At 33.7% G+C, this 18,276-nt stretch overlaps 2 protein-coding genes across 2 annotated transcripts; one reads left to right on the forward strand and one right to left on the reverse strand.

Annotated features, from left to right (window-relative positions):
* The first annotated feature begins 11,036 nt into the window (after positions 1 to 11,036).
* LOC106101177 (pinin) lies at positions 11,037 to 14,652 on the forward strand. Its single transcript, XM_013280323.1, has 6 exons — positions 11,037 to 11,239; positions 11,310 to 11,444; positions 11,676 to 11,898; positions 12,498 to 12,792; positions 13,613 to 13,912; positions 14,409 to 14,652. Exons 1-6 carry the CDS (start codon positions 11,109 to 11,111, stop codon positions 14,582 to 14,584), a joined length of 1,260 nt encoding a protein of 419 aa, XP_013135777.1. The 5' UTR covers positions 11,037 to 11,108; the 3' UTR covers positions 14,585 to 14,652.
* A 359-nt stretch (positions 14,653 to 15,011) lies between these two features.
* Positions 15,012 to 18,228, reverse strand: LOC106101178 (ADP-ribosylation factor-like protein 2). Its single transcript, XM_013280324.1, has 4 exons — positions 18,023 to 18,228; positions 17,672 to 17,827; positions 17,088 to 17,286; positions 15,012 to 15,770 (listed from the first exon to the last, which is right to left on the reverse strand). Exons 1-4 carry the CDS (start codon positions 18,085 to 18,087, stop codon positions 15,636 to 15,638), a joined length of 555 nt encoding a protein of 184 aa, XP_013135778.1. The 5' UTR covers positions 18,088 to 18,228; the 3' UTR covers positions 15,012 to 15,635.
* Positions 18,229 to 18,276: the final 48 nt, after the last annotated feature.

The following is an 18,276-nucleotide window of genomic DNA, read 5'->3' on the forward strand; positions in this document are numbered from 1 at the left end:
CGAAGCAAGCAAGTTTTTAAAAGAAAGTGTTGGATAATTATGTCTGGGATAAGTTCAACTCTCAATCGATTTTTGTCAAAATTTGATCAGTGCCTAAGATAGGGATTACGGACAAACGATATAAAACGAAGATTCTGAAGTTGTAGAAAATTGTTTTTGTCTGTCTTACGTTCGTCGTGTCGTCTTTGTTCTTTTTTTAATTTTATAAAAAATGGTAGCGACTCTTTATTTGTCAAAGAAATAGCATAGTTCGACTACCCTATCGATAGGCAATATTAGTAATATTGTAAATTCGAAAGTTTAGATTGATTGATGTTTGTTAGAATTTGTACCCTACACTATTTAACGGATCTCAACGAATACTGTCATAGATGTAGAGAATAGAATAGTCTGGAAGAACATATAGGCTTCTCACTTTTGTTTTTTTTTTATAACATAAGATGGCAAACGAGCAAGCGGCCACCTGAATCCGCCAAAATGGAGAAGCCACGACTGCCCATAGACATCTGCAATTGCAGATGCGTTGCTTATCCTTATCCGACGGAGGAGGAGACGCACGTAAAGAGGATATTTCTTCTTCCTATGCATCTTCTACATCTTGAAATCCACTTCCCCTTCCCATCTTTTCATAAGAAAAGGGTGATAAAGAGAAAGGGACTTAAATTAGGCCTCCGGCACCACATTCATTAGGCGAAACACGGCATTGGTTCCATTTCACGCCTGTCTTCTGTGTGGTCGTGGTATTACACCAGGCGTGCCGGCCCATTCGTGCTAAGATGTTAAAGCGGGCACTACCACTGTCAAAACTGTTTTTTTAGCTACCAAGTAATAAATATCTTCACGCAAATGATATCTTAAAATAACCTAAAATTTGCCACCAGTTAAATACAATACGCATTGGAACGTAAATAAAATATTAATAACAAGCTTGTTTGTAAAGAATCGTATCGCAGTGCATACGCGGCGCGGCCCGGGTTCGATTCCTTAATAATAACCTATAAAATCCATTGTTCTATAGCAGAGCGCGTGGTTTATACCCAATTGTCCTGCACTTGGATATTAATATTCATACAAAAATGCCATAAAACACACAACAATATAATTCAAAATATACTCAACGCAGTTACAATATGGTTCGTTTTCGTGTGAATCAAAGTTCGAGGTATGGTAGTATATCGTGATTTCTAGATTGTTCGCCCCACGCAGTATTGTTTCGTATCAGATTATCTTTATAAACGCACTTTATAGCTCTCGTTAATGCGCTATTTTTCAAGAAAACTCAAATATTTGCTCGCCATTGTGTCGGCCTTTATCGATCGCAAATCAATCACAGGCAATCTAATGAGTGTACTGACTTTGAAAGAAATGAAATCTTAACTCTGTATTTTAAAAATCATTTATCTTTTTATTTGAGTAGTTAAAATTAAAAGTTAAATGACATCATGGAGTTATCTAGAAGTTGGTAACCTATATTTGGAAGTAAGTTTCTTTGTTTTTTAATAAGGTAGAGATTTTCACGATTTTATCGATGTTGATAATTGATATGCATTGACTAAAGCTTTTTAAATTAACTTCTCTCATTAAATGTACTTCTCCATTATTTTAGTGCACAGTTACTTATGTAACTGTTGAATTTGACAACGATTATAGATTGTAAGCAAAATCTCGATATAATTTCGTTATTTCAAAATTGGAGAAGAGTTTCTAATCTATACTCTATACTTATTTATACTATTATAATAAAGCGTAAACACACACTTCTTTGTTGCCTAAGATGTCAGCAATTACAACATGTTTTTGAATAATTCTTTTTTAAATAAAAAGCCATACACTTACTTCACGCTTTAGGCTATGTATTTTCACGCCATTAAACTTAGGAGGTAAATATTTTGGATAAAAACCCTAATGTGGGAAAGAGACCATAAGTTGCTGCCAACATCAAGGAAGCAAGGTTGCCATGGTTTGTCATCGTCATGTCATTTTGACATTTGCAACTGATAATTTGACACATGTAAACAATAAAATAAAATTTTTATAATTTTATGCGGATGAAGTCGCACGGGAACATCTAGTATGTAATAAAACGTCTTACATTCATAAAAAAATGTGAACATTTGTACACCACGGAGCCAATGTGTACAACATTGTCAGATCAAAAGAGCTCACCCCCAAAACCCGCCCCTAAGAGTTCGCTAACTCAACACAAGTATGGCAATAAAAACCTCCCGTACCCACGTCATTAATGACATTTCACACGAGGGTAGACCAGTGCTGCAGAGTGGACAGTACTGCTTTTTTTAAACTTGCCCAGGTAATTTGACAATGACAAAGGCCCATGTTAATAATATTTAAAAAATTTTAATAATATTTTGTGTGTTCAGTGACATGACGACTTTGTCTCCAAGGTTTAAAAAGGTAAAAAAAAGACAAAACGTATAGTTTGCATTCTATTAGTACCACTGTCTTGATCTGTCTCATTGTTCTACCCCAGTGGTAAACTAGACTAACTCTCAACATCTGATATTTAGGAGCCTCGTCCGCCCTCACTATAAATACTCTCCTGCAGACGCAAGATCCCTCTGATCTCTGCGGCGGGCGACGCGCGCCACCGCCGACGATAATCGTACCGCCTACCACACTTGCATCCCACATCAGTTTTAAGCAAAAAGCAGCCTAAATTCTTTAACTACAGAACTCAAAATACTTTAACAAACCCAGACTTCATCTCCTATACTTCGGTATTACAGTCAAAGCTTGATTCAAACTCGTTGTAACTTCAACTTTAAGCATATCAGATAAAGTTCAAATTGTATTGAATTTGATTGAAATTTCCCTCTTTGGTTTTATTATTGCGTATTGGAAATTGTGTTTTATTTCGTTTGCTTGAGGTTTGAAATTCGAAAGGAGGTAAATAAAGGGTGAATGCTACGGAAGATGTGTAAAGTTGATGGTATCTTGTAGTTTTAATTAGTTGGTTTAATTAAGAAATAGCAGTTATCCGAAGCGATAATTAGATCATTAATTTCGTCTTCCCGATCATTCTGCACTGCGTTAAATTAAGGTCTGTTTTAAATTAAATTGAATAGTTTTCGAAGAATTACTTCGTATCAATCAAATATGAATCTTAAAATGCTTTTTTCTGTATCTGACCAGAAATATAAAATTCCTTGCCATACTGCGGGAATGTATTAAAAAATTTCCTTAGTCTGAAGCCTGGCAGGCCAGTGTTTTTACATTTTTTATTTACCTTAACAAAGTTAACAAAGTATTTAATACGAGTATATAGACGACAGCGAACTAATGTATGCAGATGAACGCTTTTAAACTTATGAACACTTTAAAATTATAACCTCAAAATTGTATGAAAGTATGATTTTTATCTTATAACATACAAAAAATGATAAAATCGAAAACGTGTAACTAATATGATCCGTCACATCCTCCTACAAATAAGCGCCCTCACAGACAGGCCGACAAACAGGAGTGACAGCCCCCGGTGTCGGTATCAAAGGAACCGCCCCGAGTTTCCCGCAACCACGATAGTGATGTGGATCTACCATTTTATTATATCGATAAAATATTATGTCGATAAAAAGTAGACTGTAACAAGTTAAGTAGTTAGTTAGTTTTTTTACTTATATTCTTACAGAAGACGCTGAATATTTCAGACATACCTTTGTGATTTAATATGCAACTATTGCTGAATAAACTCACAAAGATGTTAGTTTACTAAATTTCTTACAAGCTCTAGTATAATAATTTTATTTGTACTAGTTAATTTTATTTTTCTCAACTAACGCTAAATATTGCCCTCCCCTGCCTGTTCCCCGCTGGACTTTTCTTTCCCAATGCTTTTTGCATGCAACGACTTCATATTTATCGATAATTAAATGATTTCACTAAAGAACAGCACTATTAGTTTGACATACATCGAGAAACACATGCTACTTATTAGCTGACGAGGCGCCGGCTCACATTGTTGTCAGAAACGGAACACTCACGAAACCCGATCTCACTGTCACAAAATGTCAGTTTCGTTGGTAAATAATTTTCTTATTGGAAAAGTCACTAGCTACTTTGAAATATCGTATTTCAATCTTTTTAACCAAAACCGTTATACATGGTAACGAGTTTTCTATCCCCCCCTCCCAAGACATACTAAAAAGGGGGGGCACTAGTAGCGCTGAAACCCGTGCGCTTTTTACCAATACAGAATGCATATGAAATTCGCCCTGTAACTGATTTATTCTTTATTTTTCAAAATAAACGTTACATTATTCAAAACACTGGTTGTACTATTGGTTCATATCGTATGTCTATACCTCGTAAATCAGTCGGGTAGTGACGCGCGCTTGGCAAAGCGATGACACCCATCCAATGAGTAACCAGGCCTTTAGTATTAAATTTATCTAAAACATCGTCTCTAAATATCCTGATGGACGTTTTGGCAGTACTGCATAATGCCATCATTTGATAATTGACATGATTCAACTGAATGGTATTGCTATTGATTAAGATCGAAGATATAATTTAAGAGGTGAACGTGTTAATGCCAAAGATGCGAAGCCCCAGCACGAACGATACGACGCTTGTAGCCACTATAATAGAAGGAAAATGGAAGGAAACATAAATAAAAAGGGAAGATCAAGAACATGTATGCAATAGATAGAGAAAGCGTGCGTCTTATCGTATCAGTAAGTAAGAAGAAAAGAAGAAGAGACGATACCGCAAGAGTGGAAAGACTGGTAATAGCTCTAAAAACAAGAACTAACATAGTTATCTATTAAAAGAGAGGCAAATCCCAAGTTAACTCTACCCGAATCAACAGCAATTCAAACTATTATAATATAGTCTGTCTTATTTCTAATATTATAAATGCTAAAGTTTGTATGGATGATCAGTACAGAATATAAATATATTAACACCTCGTAAAATATTAATAATGTTAGCGTGATTTAGGTGAAATCGGCCATCACGTACGACCGTTGCGGTTTGGCGGCCAGTCTTCGTAAATTCTATTGGAGCGAAGCGGTATTTATGTGTTTATCGTTTTACACCATATAAACAACTATCATATATTATTTATAAATATTAAGTAAATAAGTAGAAAAAAAAATATTACAAACTAGCTGTTCCCGTGCGACTTCATCCGCATGAAAAAATGACATGACATGATGACAACTTTGCTTCCTTGATGTTGGCAGCAACTTATGGTCTCTTTCCCACATTAGGGTTTTTATCCAAAATATTTACCCCCTAAGTTTAATGGCGTTAAATATATAGTCTAAAGAGCGACGCAAGTGTAGGGCTTTTTATTAAAAAAAGAATTATTCAGAAATATGCTGTAATCTTAGGCAACAAAGAGGAGTGTGTTTACCCTTTATTATAATAGTATAGATGTACAAGATTTTAGTAGGGGAGAAATCAAGAGCAAATTCTAAAATACATTAAGTATATTCATAAGCCAAACGTTAATTTTTATTTCTCGGACATAAAACTGCATTTTCTTCTTTAATAAAAGTAACAAGAATCAGATCTACAAATGTCTATCAAAATATACTATAGTAGTACTATAAAGTTGCGAGCACACTAGGGTGAACGCTCCAGCGACGCGTGGTCGTGCACAACGCCACCAAGTCGAGCGATTCTTCGCAGAAAGTCTCCTTTCATCTGCACTACAGTACTTGGAACTGGTGACCGATAATACCTTTGTTTCTTTTATTCTGAAGATCAATGAACGAAAGTTACGTTGCAGTGTTTAACCACCTTTAATTTAGCACATGATTTATGAAGACTCAATACGTGTGTGGTAAAACTGATGTTTTCAAGCTTATATGTTCATAACCTAAATATATTTTTAATTAAAAATAGACTTTAAAGTAAACTTTTCCAATCCCTATTACGATATGCACTCATTGATTTTAATATCTAAAATTTTCCCGCTATTCTGTTCAAGTCAAAATTTAGAGGTTAAACTTGAGTAGGATTCAGATTCCATTGAAGACTTGGGAATAAGTTGTGGAACAAAAAGTCTGAAATATTTACTCAATTACATAAAAAAACTGTGTTCTAACATCGTTCCGAGCTCAATTGATGTACGTAAAACTGATAGCCATCTTGCTTTGATGTCACAAGATGGCGGCCTCATTGGCGGGCAAATGGCGCAGGGCAGCGTCAGGTACGCTACATGTGGCGGTAACAAGGTGTGTCTGCTCGCAATGGCCTGAGGCGATCCACGGCGTGCGTTGCTATTTTGCACACTAATTGAACGCACCAGCACTGGCGCGCAAGACGAATGTCTTGGTATCACGCTTCGTATACCTTTGATCACAGACATAACCGTGTAGTGCCGGGTTTAGATTGTATACGAGTAAGTCGTCGTAATGTATTAACTATATGTAAACTAGTTCGACTATTTGATCATGTCATTCAACAGCGGTGTTTCTGCGTCTTCTCTGAAGGCAAAATACTAGTTCTCTTTCTCTCTTCCCGCCATTTTATGCGGATGGGAGGAGGTATTGGCAGGGACAATACGGTGCATCCTCTCTTCTGTCGAATAAATGTAAACAATGCATCCGCAACCATGTCTCAGAGCACTTATTTTTGGTAAAATAGCGAAGTAACCGTACTTTGCTATTTTACAGAAAATAATTGCCCTCTTGCTTGTTAACTGCCATATAATAACTAAAAAAATGTCTGTCATGATTAAAAGGTTTTTTCTTTCTTTAACTCCATCTTCACTGTATAAATTTACAATAATTAATCAATAACTCAACAATCGTGCGTGAGAGAGAGAGAGAGGGAGCACAGGAATTAATGCCGCGAACAATTTAAAAACATGAAAATATATATATGGTGTGTGTTATGTGAAAATACAAATAGAATTAATGTATTCAACTTTTCAGTGCCATTTGATTTATCGTTTCATTTAAATCGCATATAAACGTTTTATCTAGAATTATTTAATTTTTCTTAAACATCGATTCGACAGGGTAGAGTTGAGAAACGCGTTCGGTTACGCTCAATAACGTCAACATTTTTAAAAAAAGAATGTAATTTTATTTCTGTGACAGTTGTTTTATTTTTAAACTTCCACCATCTTAATGTTAATGACACGAAGACAATTAGGGCTGTGATTTTGATTTAACATTTTGTTAAATTAAATCTAGATGTTGAAACTTTATCATAAACGCTTGATTTTACAAATGTTTACAACAAAAATCGAATCTTGCTTTCATAACTGCTTATTTCTTGCGTAGTTATTCGATGCAATTTTAGTAATTGTTCACAGTAAAATTAGATTTTATAATATTAGTTACACTTTTCAGGGAACTCTATAAGGGGTTTTTCCTCCCAAAATGGACCCCTTCAGAGATCAATTAAACATAGCCTTGCCAGACTAGGATTAAGCTACACGGTTTATCAGGAAATCTGTTGAGAGAATATCATCATTAGTGTTGTATCCCTACCTAAAATCCTTTGAAAATACGGAAACAAGGCTTTCTGCAATATAAAGATCATAACGCACATTTAAAAACCATGGTTAGTATTTACCGCTCGGGGAATCTCCCAAACTTTATCTATGGCCGTAAACGTTATTTTGACTTTATACCCTGCAAAATTCACTCTCGACTTTGGTCTTATTTTATTCCACGTTATATTTATACCCGTAGACTTGGTAATCCGTAGCCCTGCCGTATACAGAACCTGTAACATTCGTAAGAGCATAAGCAATTAATCAGTATAAGCGTTTTATTAGAGGGGATAGCGCTCAAACTCTGTTCCGCCAAATACGTCGTGCCGACTGACAGCGCGCGCAGCAAACAAACAAAATGGCGGCTACATTTATCACGCGATGTATGTTAAATTGTGCCTTATATCGTTGTTTTGTTACTGATTGTACTTTTATATTAAATCTATAAAAATATAGCCAAAATAACTCGGTCGTAAACGGAGCTAAAAATTATGGAAAATATCTGCTCCAGTCTGTTTAATACTTAACTTGATGTGTATAGTTTACAGCTCTATAGTCTATGATAGTAATACATTCTGATTTTGAATTCACAAACTATAGATTTAGCGTAGTACGCTATGTTGCTTTTGAAATAATACACTGTTAAAAAAAAATTCACACTCTTAGAGTACAATAACACAAATTTCCTTCGAGGCTCTACGAAATAGCGTAGACCTTTGTAAGTATTACAGAAACAAAATGATTTTTTTTTAGTATGAAGTCCATAATTCCGCTTAATTAGTGATCAAGTAAATTTTCAGTGTAATTAATCAGAAAACGTAATTGTTTCTTCTTACAATCATCCTTATAAATCTAATTACGTATTAAGCCGATATTCGCTTAGTTTTAACTGTTACAATTTAACTGAAGTAAAAATTTTGCTTACACGTGTTTTGAATCTGTTGCCGGCTTTATGTGATTGTAACATGTACTTAGTTTGAGTTTGAGCAAGGGGAGTTATACACGGACAGCACAACAATCATGTCATAGCTGAAAAACTTGTAGGAGCTGAAGCACTTTCCTCTACGAATATCTAGAAGTATTTTTGTATCTAAATTTGTTCACATTAAATTAATAGATGAAATTTGTGTTGAGGAGTTCCGGAGGAAACAATTGTGCAGCAAAGATGCCGCGGACATCCATTACGGTAAGGAAGCGTGACCGCGCCACAGACAAAAATGTCTGACGGAATACAAACAGTGACGTGACAGCGGACAGTCGCCGACGATATGCATTTGTTACAAAATATTTTATCTAAACTAATATTATAAGAAGATTTACATTTTCCGCTAGCGACGCCAATGAATTAAACTGTAAAACTGCAGTAGGAAATTTTTATTTTTATTTCCGTTCTATGTTTAGTAGTTGTAAAACAGTATAGAAAACTTGTACTTTATGTTAAAAATAACTTTGAAAATAAATCTAGTATTTGGAAACAATTGCATTATCTAATAACGTTAATAATTATTCTTGACACTATTTATTTAATACTGATTAATCGTTTAAAATATTGTATTTGGGCTACAGAAAAAAATCAGTGTAGCTGTTGTTTTCTAATTATTGTTGTAAGAATTTTGAATGCGTATATCCGAACGCGGTACGTCAGCCATTTTTCATAGCACGCGTGAACGCTTGGCCGGTTGAACGGCGCGGGACGGATTTAGCCGCCAGAGACCGCTACCGACAACCGACAAGGAGACACCGTGCATTTCAGCTAATTGCTTTTTTCATAGTCACCATACAGCCCTGCTATTATACACAGTTATTTTAATGGCACATACCGCCTGTTGAAATTATGATTTATTTTTGAGTAATAATAATTAGTTAAGGGAATCTAACAGAAATTACGCTCACAGTATTAGTAAAGGACAAAGTACTTTAATGAAATCGGTTTTTATCGTTTTAGCGAGCTTCAAGATTTTATGCTAAGCTTGAATATTTCAACCAAACTGTGCAGCAAACCTATTTAGCGTTTAATTGATCTCTAATTAATTTAATGTCTATGTAAAGCGCTAATGCGCGGTTCACACTCAACCTGTATAGTCGGTCTGGTCAATAGCCTTCGATAACTGGACTGGCCGTCAACTGGCATATTTTTGGAAAATAATTAATTTAACAGAAGTTTAACATACATATAAGTTTACTTAATTAATTCATCCCTATTGAGGATTTGGTTATAGAAACTGTGGGTTGAGATTGTGGTAAGAATTTCTATGTTTAAGAATTTGTGCCTTACAGTGACATCTTTTGGTGAATAGCGTAAATCGTTTTAAAAAAGGAATTATTGAAAATTTTTAAAAATATTATCAAATTAATAAGTAATAATAATAATAATAATAAAGCCTCTTTATTTCCATATCTAAGATTTTTATAATTGATTTACATAGTATTTGTTAGTATTGTTAGTAATTGACTTATAAAAAGTATGTTCAAATTTTTGCGTTAGTATTGTTAGTTTCTTAGTTTTAGATATGGATCCCGTGTTGGGTAAAGGCCTCCTTCGCCGTTTTCCATGCCCTTCTGTCCCTGCCAAGCATCATCCAGTCGTTTCCTATTTTGTCAGTAATGTCATCAGCCCACCGTTTGTTAGGTCTTCCAACGCTTCTTTTACCTCCTGGTCCCTTCCATTTCGTTGTTTCTATAGTCCACCGAGAGTCAGTAAATCTGGACAGGTGTCCAGCCCATTGAAATTTTAATTTTAAAGCTTGTGTTAAGGCATCAGCTATTTTTGTTTTTTGTTTGATGTTATCGCTTCTAATTTTTTGATTTTTTCTAATATTTAGTGTGCTTCTTTCAATTGCTCTTTGCGTTGATATTATTTTTTGCTTAGCTTTATTTGTGAAAGTCCAAGTTTGACAGCCGTATAACAAGCAGGGTAATAAACAAGTCTCGACTACGATTTTTTTCAAACTCAAGGGATATTTCCCTTTGAGAATCTCTTTTAATGACCAAAATCGTTTCCAAGTTATATTTGCTCTTCTTTGGATTTCGTAATCGTTGTTTGAGTTTTTGAATGAGATTTGTTTGCCGAGATATATGTAGTCCTCAACATAGTCTATTGTTTTATTTCTTATTTTAATTTGTAATTGGCAACTGTTTGTCATTATTTTAGTTTTGCTAGCGTTCATCTCCAGTCCTACCTTGTAGCTTTCCTCGTCGAGTTCTAGCAGCATTTTCTGGAGTGTGCGCCCGGATTCCGCGAAGATAACAATATCGTCTGCGAATCGGAGGTGACTTAATTGTCGTGCCGCTATATTAATGCCTCTGTATTTCCAGTCTACTTTACGGAATATTCCTTCGAGAACAGCAATAAAAAGTTTAGGTGACAAAGGATCGCCTTGTCTTACGCCGCGGCCAAGTTGTATATCTTCCCCTTAAATTAATAAGTACTAAAATAAATATTTTCGCTTGAATAACACTCACTGTAGTTATTAGATTTAAATTAACGAGAATCATCTGAACAAAAAAAACTAACCGATACAATTTATTATCTGTGCAATGTTGACTGACAGCTAACAAGCAAAGAACTTAAAAAAGTTGTAAATCTTAGCTGTGTTAATGCTCCGTGATATAAAATAAAGTTAATTTAAGTATAATGGGGACAGAAATAGCAATATCATTTACATCTTTACGTAATCAACTAGAAAATGAAAAGAGTAGTTTGTTTAAAATAGATGAAAACATTAAGAAAATTGTCCAAACTTCTGGACGGTTTCCCAACGATAGGTTAGTTTAACAACAAATTAATTTAAGTAATTATTAACATGATTTGTTTTAAATAACCTTTTACTTGTAGGTTTAATCAATCCTCACATTATATAAGAGGTGGACAGCAATCTGGCGGACGGAATTCTTACTTGGACTTCAAAAATCACAAGACCGACGATCAATTAGGAAAACGTAAAACTGAAACTAAAACGGTTTTTAGCAGGTATTTTCACTTATTACACACGAATAGTTCAAGTGCCATTGCTTCTTTAACTAAACTATTGCAATAATCAAGAGTTTTAAGAATTTTGAAGGTTAAGTTTTGACTAGTAAGTTGATTACCAACAAGCCATAGCCCTCGTCAAGGGAGATTTGTGATATCAGCTGCACCCCCTATAGACCTATAAACCTTTTTATTGACTTCAAGTTTATTAAATTCATTCTTAATTTTAAGATTATCAGTCAGAGACCAAGATAGTGATGGCGACGATGACTTTCCGAGCGTCAAAAGGGCAAAGGTTCCGTCCGCGGTGTGCCGCGAGCTGCCAACAAGAGCGGCGGTGCTACGAGCACAAGGAGATGATGAGCAGGCAAGGACAAGGAATAGAAGAATATTTGGATCACTACTCGGAACCTTACAGAAGTTCAAACAAGAGGAAATTGTATTACAAACTAAGGTAATGTAAAATAGACAAATCCATACTAATATTGTAAAGAGGAAATATTTGTGTTTTTGATATTAAAAAAACTAAAACTACTGGGCTGATCAGTGAGTAACATAGGCTATATTGTATAATTTTTTAATTCCATAAGGACGAAATCGCGCGCAACAGTTAGTTTATTAATATACAGACACTATTTAATGTAAAAAAACTAAAAAAATCACATAAACTAACTACTGTAACACTCCCGGTGAAGATATAAATCAAATGGCACCTCTCGTCATGATTTATTTATTTATTAAGGCTACATAATTAAACTAAAACACACAAAACAACTGACAACCAACACCTGAGTCTATTAAGTAAAAGTTTTTTTATAACCGATAAAGACCACTTGGCAATATGGTTTTGATGCAACCTTAAGTCATCTGAAGGAAACATTACAGTAATATGAGATTGTTCGAACAGGACTATAATTTATTGCAGTTTCAATCTCTAATATATACCAAAGATTTTCAATTTACCAATTTCTTATGCACATTTATCTGACATTCTGATGTGAAATCAAGTTGATTTTGTTAAAATTTAATAGTTTTAATGCATTTTTTAAACAGGAGGAAAAGAAGGCGCAAGTCGAACGTAAAATAGAAGAACAGGCGAGATTACAAAAGGAAAAAGAACAGAAAGAGAGAAAAACATTATTTGCTGAGAGAGAAAACAAGAAAGCAACAATCAAAGCGCTAGAAGTGAAGATGGCAAGAGTTGAAGAGTTTGAAAAATGGGAGAAGTCACAAAAGGATCTTGCAAACTTTATACTGACAAAAACAAGACCACACATTTATTGGTTGCCTAAGAAGATGACGGAAAAGGCTACAGAAAAGTTGAATTCTAGCAGAAAATACCATGAAAGTAAGTATTTGCAACTTTAAACAAAAAATTAAATACACATATTGCCGGAGCAATTCTTTCACCAGAGCTTATTTAGACTAAAATACCTAAGACTTCAGTTTTTAATTAATTTAATTCCTTTAGCTAATAAAAATTTTATATAGACCCTAGATCTACAATTAGGTAAGTATTTTTATTGTGATCTGTCTACATTATCAGTTTGTTTGTAAATTAGTAGTATTTAATATTGGTTAGTAGTGATTGTTTTAAAATTTACAGCAAAGTATGGTCCTTTATACAGAAGTGAGTATATACATTTCTTACTCTATGTGTGACAGCCAAAAATATATCCAAATCTATTAGTCAAAATAAACTCTGGATAAAAAATACTTCTTAGCAATTTCCCTGATACTCCATCGAAATCAATGGAAATAAGAAGTTATAGTCCAATAAGGATATCAGAGTTGGTGGGCAAAAGTCAAACTAAATTATCAAAGCTAACTGTACCACTTGTTAACTCCATAATGGTTAACAAGATTGTTTTTGTACTGTTGTATGTGTTTGCATGTCATTTCAATTTGCAAATCCATTTAAACAAGGATATATCCTTGTTTGATTATATACATCTTTACACATTTCACTGGCTGGCAATATAATTTGTCTATGGATTTATTTTAAAACAATTTAGCATTTATCACAATTTTGTTTTTCTTATTTTATTTAAGTCTATGTTTTTAAGTATGATGACAGAAATATAAGAGTAAAATCTAGAGAAATCTAGATTGCCCTTGCAGTAAACTAAATACTACATGTTGTTAAAGACTTTGTACTTCTTTAATAGAATGCATGATCAAGAAACGCGCTGAACTCCAAGTGGAATTGCAACGGATAGAGCAAAGATGTCTACGGCGTGGTCCAGCTACCAAAGAGAACCAAAACCATTCATCACACACACAAAGTAGAGAGGTTAAAAAAGAGAACAGAGAAGATAGTGAGAACTCTTTGACTTTTAAGAATGAAGAAGATACAGGCAGAAAGAGAAACAAATTTGCAATGGATGTGGATGAGAAAGAGAGAGAAGATAGCGATGGAGATGACAGACCTGATGAAGTTAATAAGGATAAACCTGAGGAAGATATTAGTAAGTGTTTGTTAATGAAGTTATATTGAATTTTGTTGTTTTACTATTTTTTACCCGCGTGGAATTTAAAATAGAAACAAAAGTGAGTAGCCTATGTGTTCTTTCAGACTACGTCTACACCAAATTTCGTCGAAATCCATTCAGCCGTTTACAAAATTCAACAAACATCCATTCAACAACTATCACAATTATAATATTAAGTATGATTTGTATATTATGGGTGGATAAATAATAGCTTTGAAAAATCCGTTCAACTTTTCTGAGAATTAGGTAAACATGGTCCAAGTTTTATACGAAACCAATTTGAAAGTAAACATTTTAAGTAACATAGTAATATTTAAAGAAGGAATGTTTGCAATTAAATATCTCCAATACAGCGTAATAGATATAAATTGATACATATGGGTAAACATTGAAAATACACATAGGCTAATTTTTTTAATTCCCTGCAGACGAAGTCGCGTGCAGTTAGTATATAATATTTTTATCATTACAGTAAAAGAGAATGATGAAAACAAAATGGACACAAATAGAGAACAGCAAGAAGTAATTGAGGAAAAAGAAATTGGAAACGAAATTGCACAGTTGGAAGAAAATACAATTGTTGAGAGTGAAAGAGTAGTACAAGATGTATCAGAACAGGAACCTATAGACAAAGAACATTCCCAATAGCGCATGTAGTGACAAAATCAAGTTGGCAAGATGTTTTCTAATAAAGTAATAAGCAATATTTGAGTCCATAAATTGATTTTTTTTGAGTTCGGCCACCTTTTAATTAACTTTTTTCACATAGGAAAACATTTACTATATTAGTTTCTGTACTACCCATCACAATTCTAACTTTTGCTCGCGACTTATGCGGAATTAAAAATATATTTAAGCTGTATAGTCTATGGCACTCACAGATAAAGCAACATTCTAATGGTATAATTTTTGGATTCCGTCAACTAGTTTTTGAGTTTATTACATACAAAAATACAAGTCTTTCATCTTAAGTATAGAAGTAAATAGGAAGTGTAAGGTAACTATAATTCTTACAAAATACTGGATATAAAGTAAAAGAACTTTAATATTAAAAAGTTTATTTAAGCGGAAATAAATATAATTAAAAATCACAGATCCTCCATGTAAAGAAATGCTATAATTTACCATAAAGACATACAAGTTAATTATTTCTATGCTTTCTATACACAATCAAGCAAAAGAGGGATTTTTATTCAATATGTTTAATTCCTTTAATAAAATATCCACTGCAATACTACAATAAAAAAAAATACATTTTCTAGCAGTCATATATTAAAATAGACTCAAATGTATGAGGACTTGTAGTTTTTCCAAATATATGGAATGTTATAATAACAAAATCCTAACGCAAAATGGATTCTAAAGCAAAAAGACTGCAATAAATTAGTAATTAGTACATAATTATATGACTGAAAACTTGTTATAGTCAAGAATATTTTTGTTACAGATTGCAAATAAAATTAGAGGCGCTATGTAAAAAATAAGAGTGCACCTTGGACTAAACTATCACACTACGGTTGTGTGGTTGTTGATTCCGTCGCAACTAATGCAACTCTTCAGTTGCACAACTAAAAATCGAGTAGAGCGCACCTCCACATAAGTTTATAGTAATCAAAGCATGACTAAACAGTTGTGCGATAGTTTAGTTTCAGGTGTGCACACTAAAGATAATTTTGAAGCTGTATTCAGTATTACAAAACTAGTCTAATGTAAATATTCTAGAAGCGATATCATCAAGCATCCAGTCCATTCCATCGAGAAGATTCTCTCCAGTGACAGCGGAACAGCGAACTATACGCCAGTGATGAGTCTTAATGCTGTCCAAATCCAATGCCTGTAAATACACAAATAAATATGAATTGGTATATTTGTCTACACAATTCTTGATCACTTAACATGTTAAATGCCACTATCATCAATACTATTATAATAAAGCGTAAACACACACTTCTTTGTTGCCTAAGATGTCAGCAATCACAGCATATTTTTTAATAATTCTTTTTTTAATTAAAAGCCCTACACTTACGTCAAGTTTTAGGCTATATATTTTCACGCCATTAAACTTAAGGAGTAAATATTTTGAATAAAAACCCTAATGTGGGAAAGAGACCATTAGTTTCTGCCAACATCAAGGAAGCAAGATTGCCTAGGTTTGTCATGTTATATCATTTTGACATTTGCTATTGATAATTTGACAAATGTAAACAATGAAATAAAATTTTCATAATTTCATGCGGATGAAGCCGCATGGGAACAGCTAGTTTTGGATAAAAACCCTAATGGGATATTTGTCTACACAATTCTTGATCACTTAATATGCTAAATGCCACTATAATTACTAAATTGAATTCATAGTGTGAGTCAGTGCAACTTATTTGTAAGGTTCATCTGATTTTAATTAAAAACGACTTTCGAAGGATATTATCGCAAATAAAGCTTATTAGTTATGTTTTATAAATTTTGTAATATTTTTAATATAGATAATGTTAGCTTTTTAACTATTTTTAATATATTCTGTATTCTTATCAATACATTTATCTTTATTTAAAACAACAATATTGTTAGGAAAATATTAGGAAACTGAAGGAATAGTGGGGGGGAGGTAGTTTTATAAAATATATGGCAAGGAGTGGCTCGGGCTCAGTTGCAGTCTCTGCGCTCAATCGCCAACAAGCTCAGTGTTTTCCTAGTTGTCAGCATGGAATGTTCGATATCTTTGCATTGTCACATTAGAGTTCAGTTTGTGTGTTTAAAAATAATTTACAAGTATTGTTAATATGGCCGTCCGTCTATATTTTAAAGGAAGTCATTTGTGGAAATATCTAACAATAGGATGCCATAAGGGTAAATGCATACACACAATATTTTGTCATTTAAGTGCTTTGGAGGACGAAAACTCGGTGCGCCGATCCTACGGGAGTAGGATAAGGCAGGGGAGATGATGATGATGATCACGGCTTGGGAAAAATCATGCAAGAAAGTGAAAAATATAAGTCAATAGCAGCAAAGAAGCAAGGTTACCATTGTAATAGTTGTAGCCAATGGCAAAGGCTCATGATCACTTTAGCATTTGAATTTGGCATTTACTAATAAAAGTTATAATATCATGTAGATGAAAATGAAATCGGCTAGTATCATTGCTGTAACATACTTCTCTAATCTCCTGCAATGTCAGTGCACCAGGTAAATCAGCTTTGTTAGCAAGCACCAGTAGGGTAGCTCCTGCTAGCCTCTCCTCTCTCAGCAGTGAGTGCAGTTCCCTTGCACAGTCGGCAAGTCTCCGGGCATCTGCACTGTCTACCACCCATGCTACACCATCTGTGCTCTCAAAGTAATTCTTCCAGTATGATCTGAAATATTGTAATTTTAGTAACATTTGTAATATACATATTGTTACAACATAATAGAAATGGAAGTAGTAGTGGAGGTAGTTTTATAAAAGTCTTTGCAAGGAGTGAGGCGCCCTCAGTCGCTGTCCCTTAGTCAGTTGCATTCGGTCGCTCAGTCGCTAACAAGCTCTGTAGCCGTCAGTAGCTCAGTACATTTCTAGCCGTCTCCACAGAACATTTGATATCTTTTATGTAGTTGCCTTAGTGTATTTGTTTTATAATAATTCACCAGTATTGCTCATATTACCGCTTGAATGTCATATTTTTAAAAAATTATTCGTATCGAAATTTATAACAATACATTAAATTACTGTAGTGTATAAGAAATCCAAATAACAATTATTACCTTAATGATTTCTGGCCACCAACATCCCAAATATTGAGTTTATAGCCTTTATGTTCTAGAGTCTTTATATTGAAGCCCAGAGTTGGCGATATTGTATCGATTGGTTCACCATTAAACCTCTTCAGTATTGTTGTCTTGCCAGCATTATCTAAACCTCTGATTTATTTGTTAAGAAAATTTTACATATATAATGACATTGTATAATTTTATATTAATTAAAACGAAAAAATCTTTGTAAAGAATAAATTTATATTAAATCTGAAATAAGTAATGAAATATATACACAGGACCTATTAAATGTCTTATATCCGAAACACATGTTAAGGTTTTACAGATTTTTAAAAAGGATACAACATTAGGATTCTCATTTCTTTTTCCTTCTGTCGCAGTTTCTTTAAAATTGTCAAGAAGCCCATATTAAGAATTTAGAGTAATCGACAAGAACAATAAAATCTATTTACTTTTGACTCATGTTTTGACGAATTCTCAAACAAGATTGTTATTTTTTTATGACAATTGACATTTAGATTGACAGTGTCATTTTAATTTTGAAGATTTTACGGCCTGGTTACGTGACCTTTAAGCCGTTTGACAGTATCATCTTG

Source organism: Papilio polytes, unplaced genomic scaffold, assembly GCF_000836215.1.
Source record: "Papilio polytes unplaced genomic scaffold, Ppol_1.0 DF824024.1, whole genome shotgun sequence".
Taxonomy (NCBI): Eukaryota; Metazoa; Arthropoda; class Insecta; order Lepidoptera; family Papilionidae; genus Papilio; species Papilio polytes.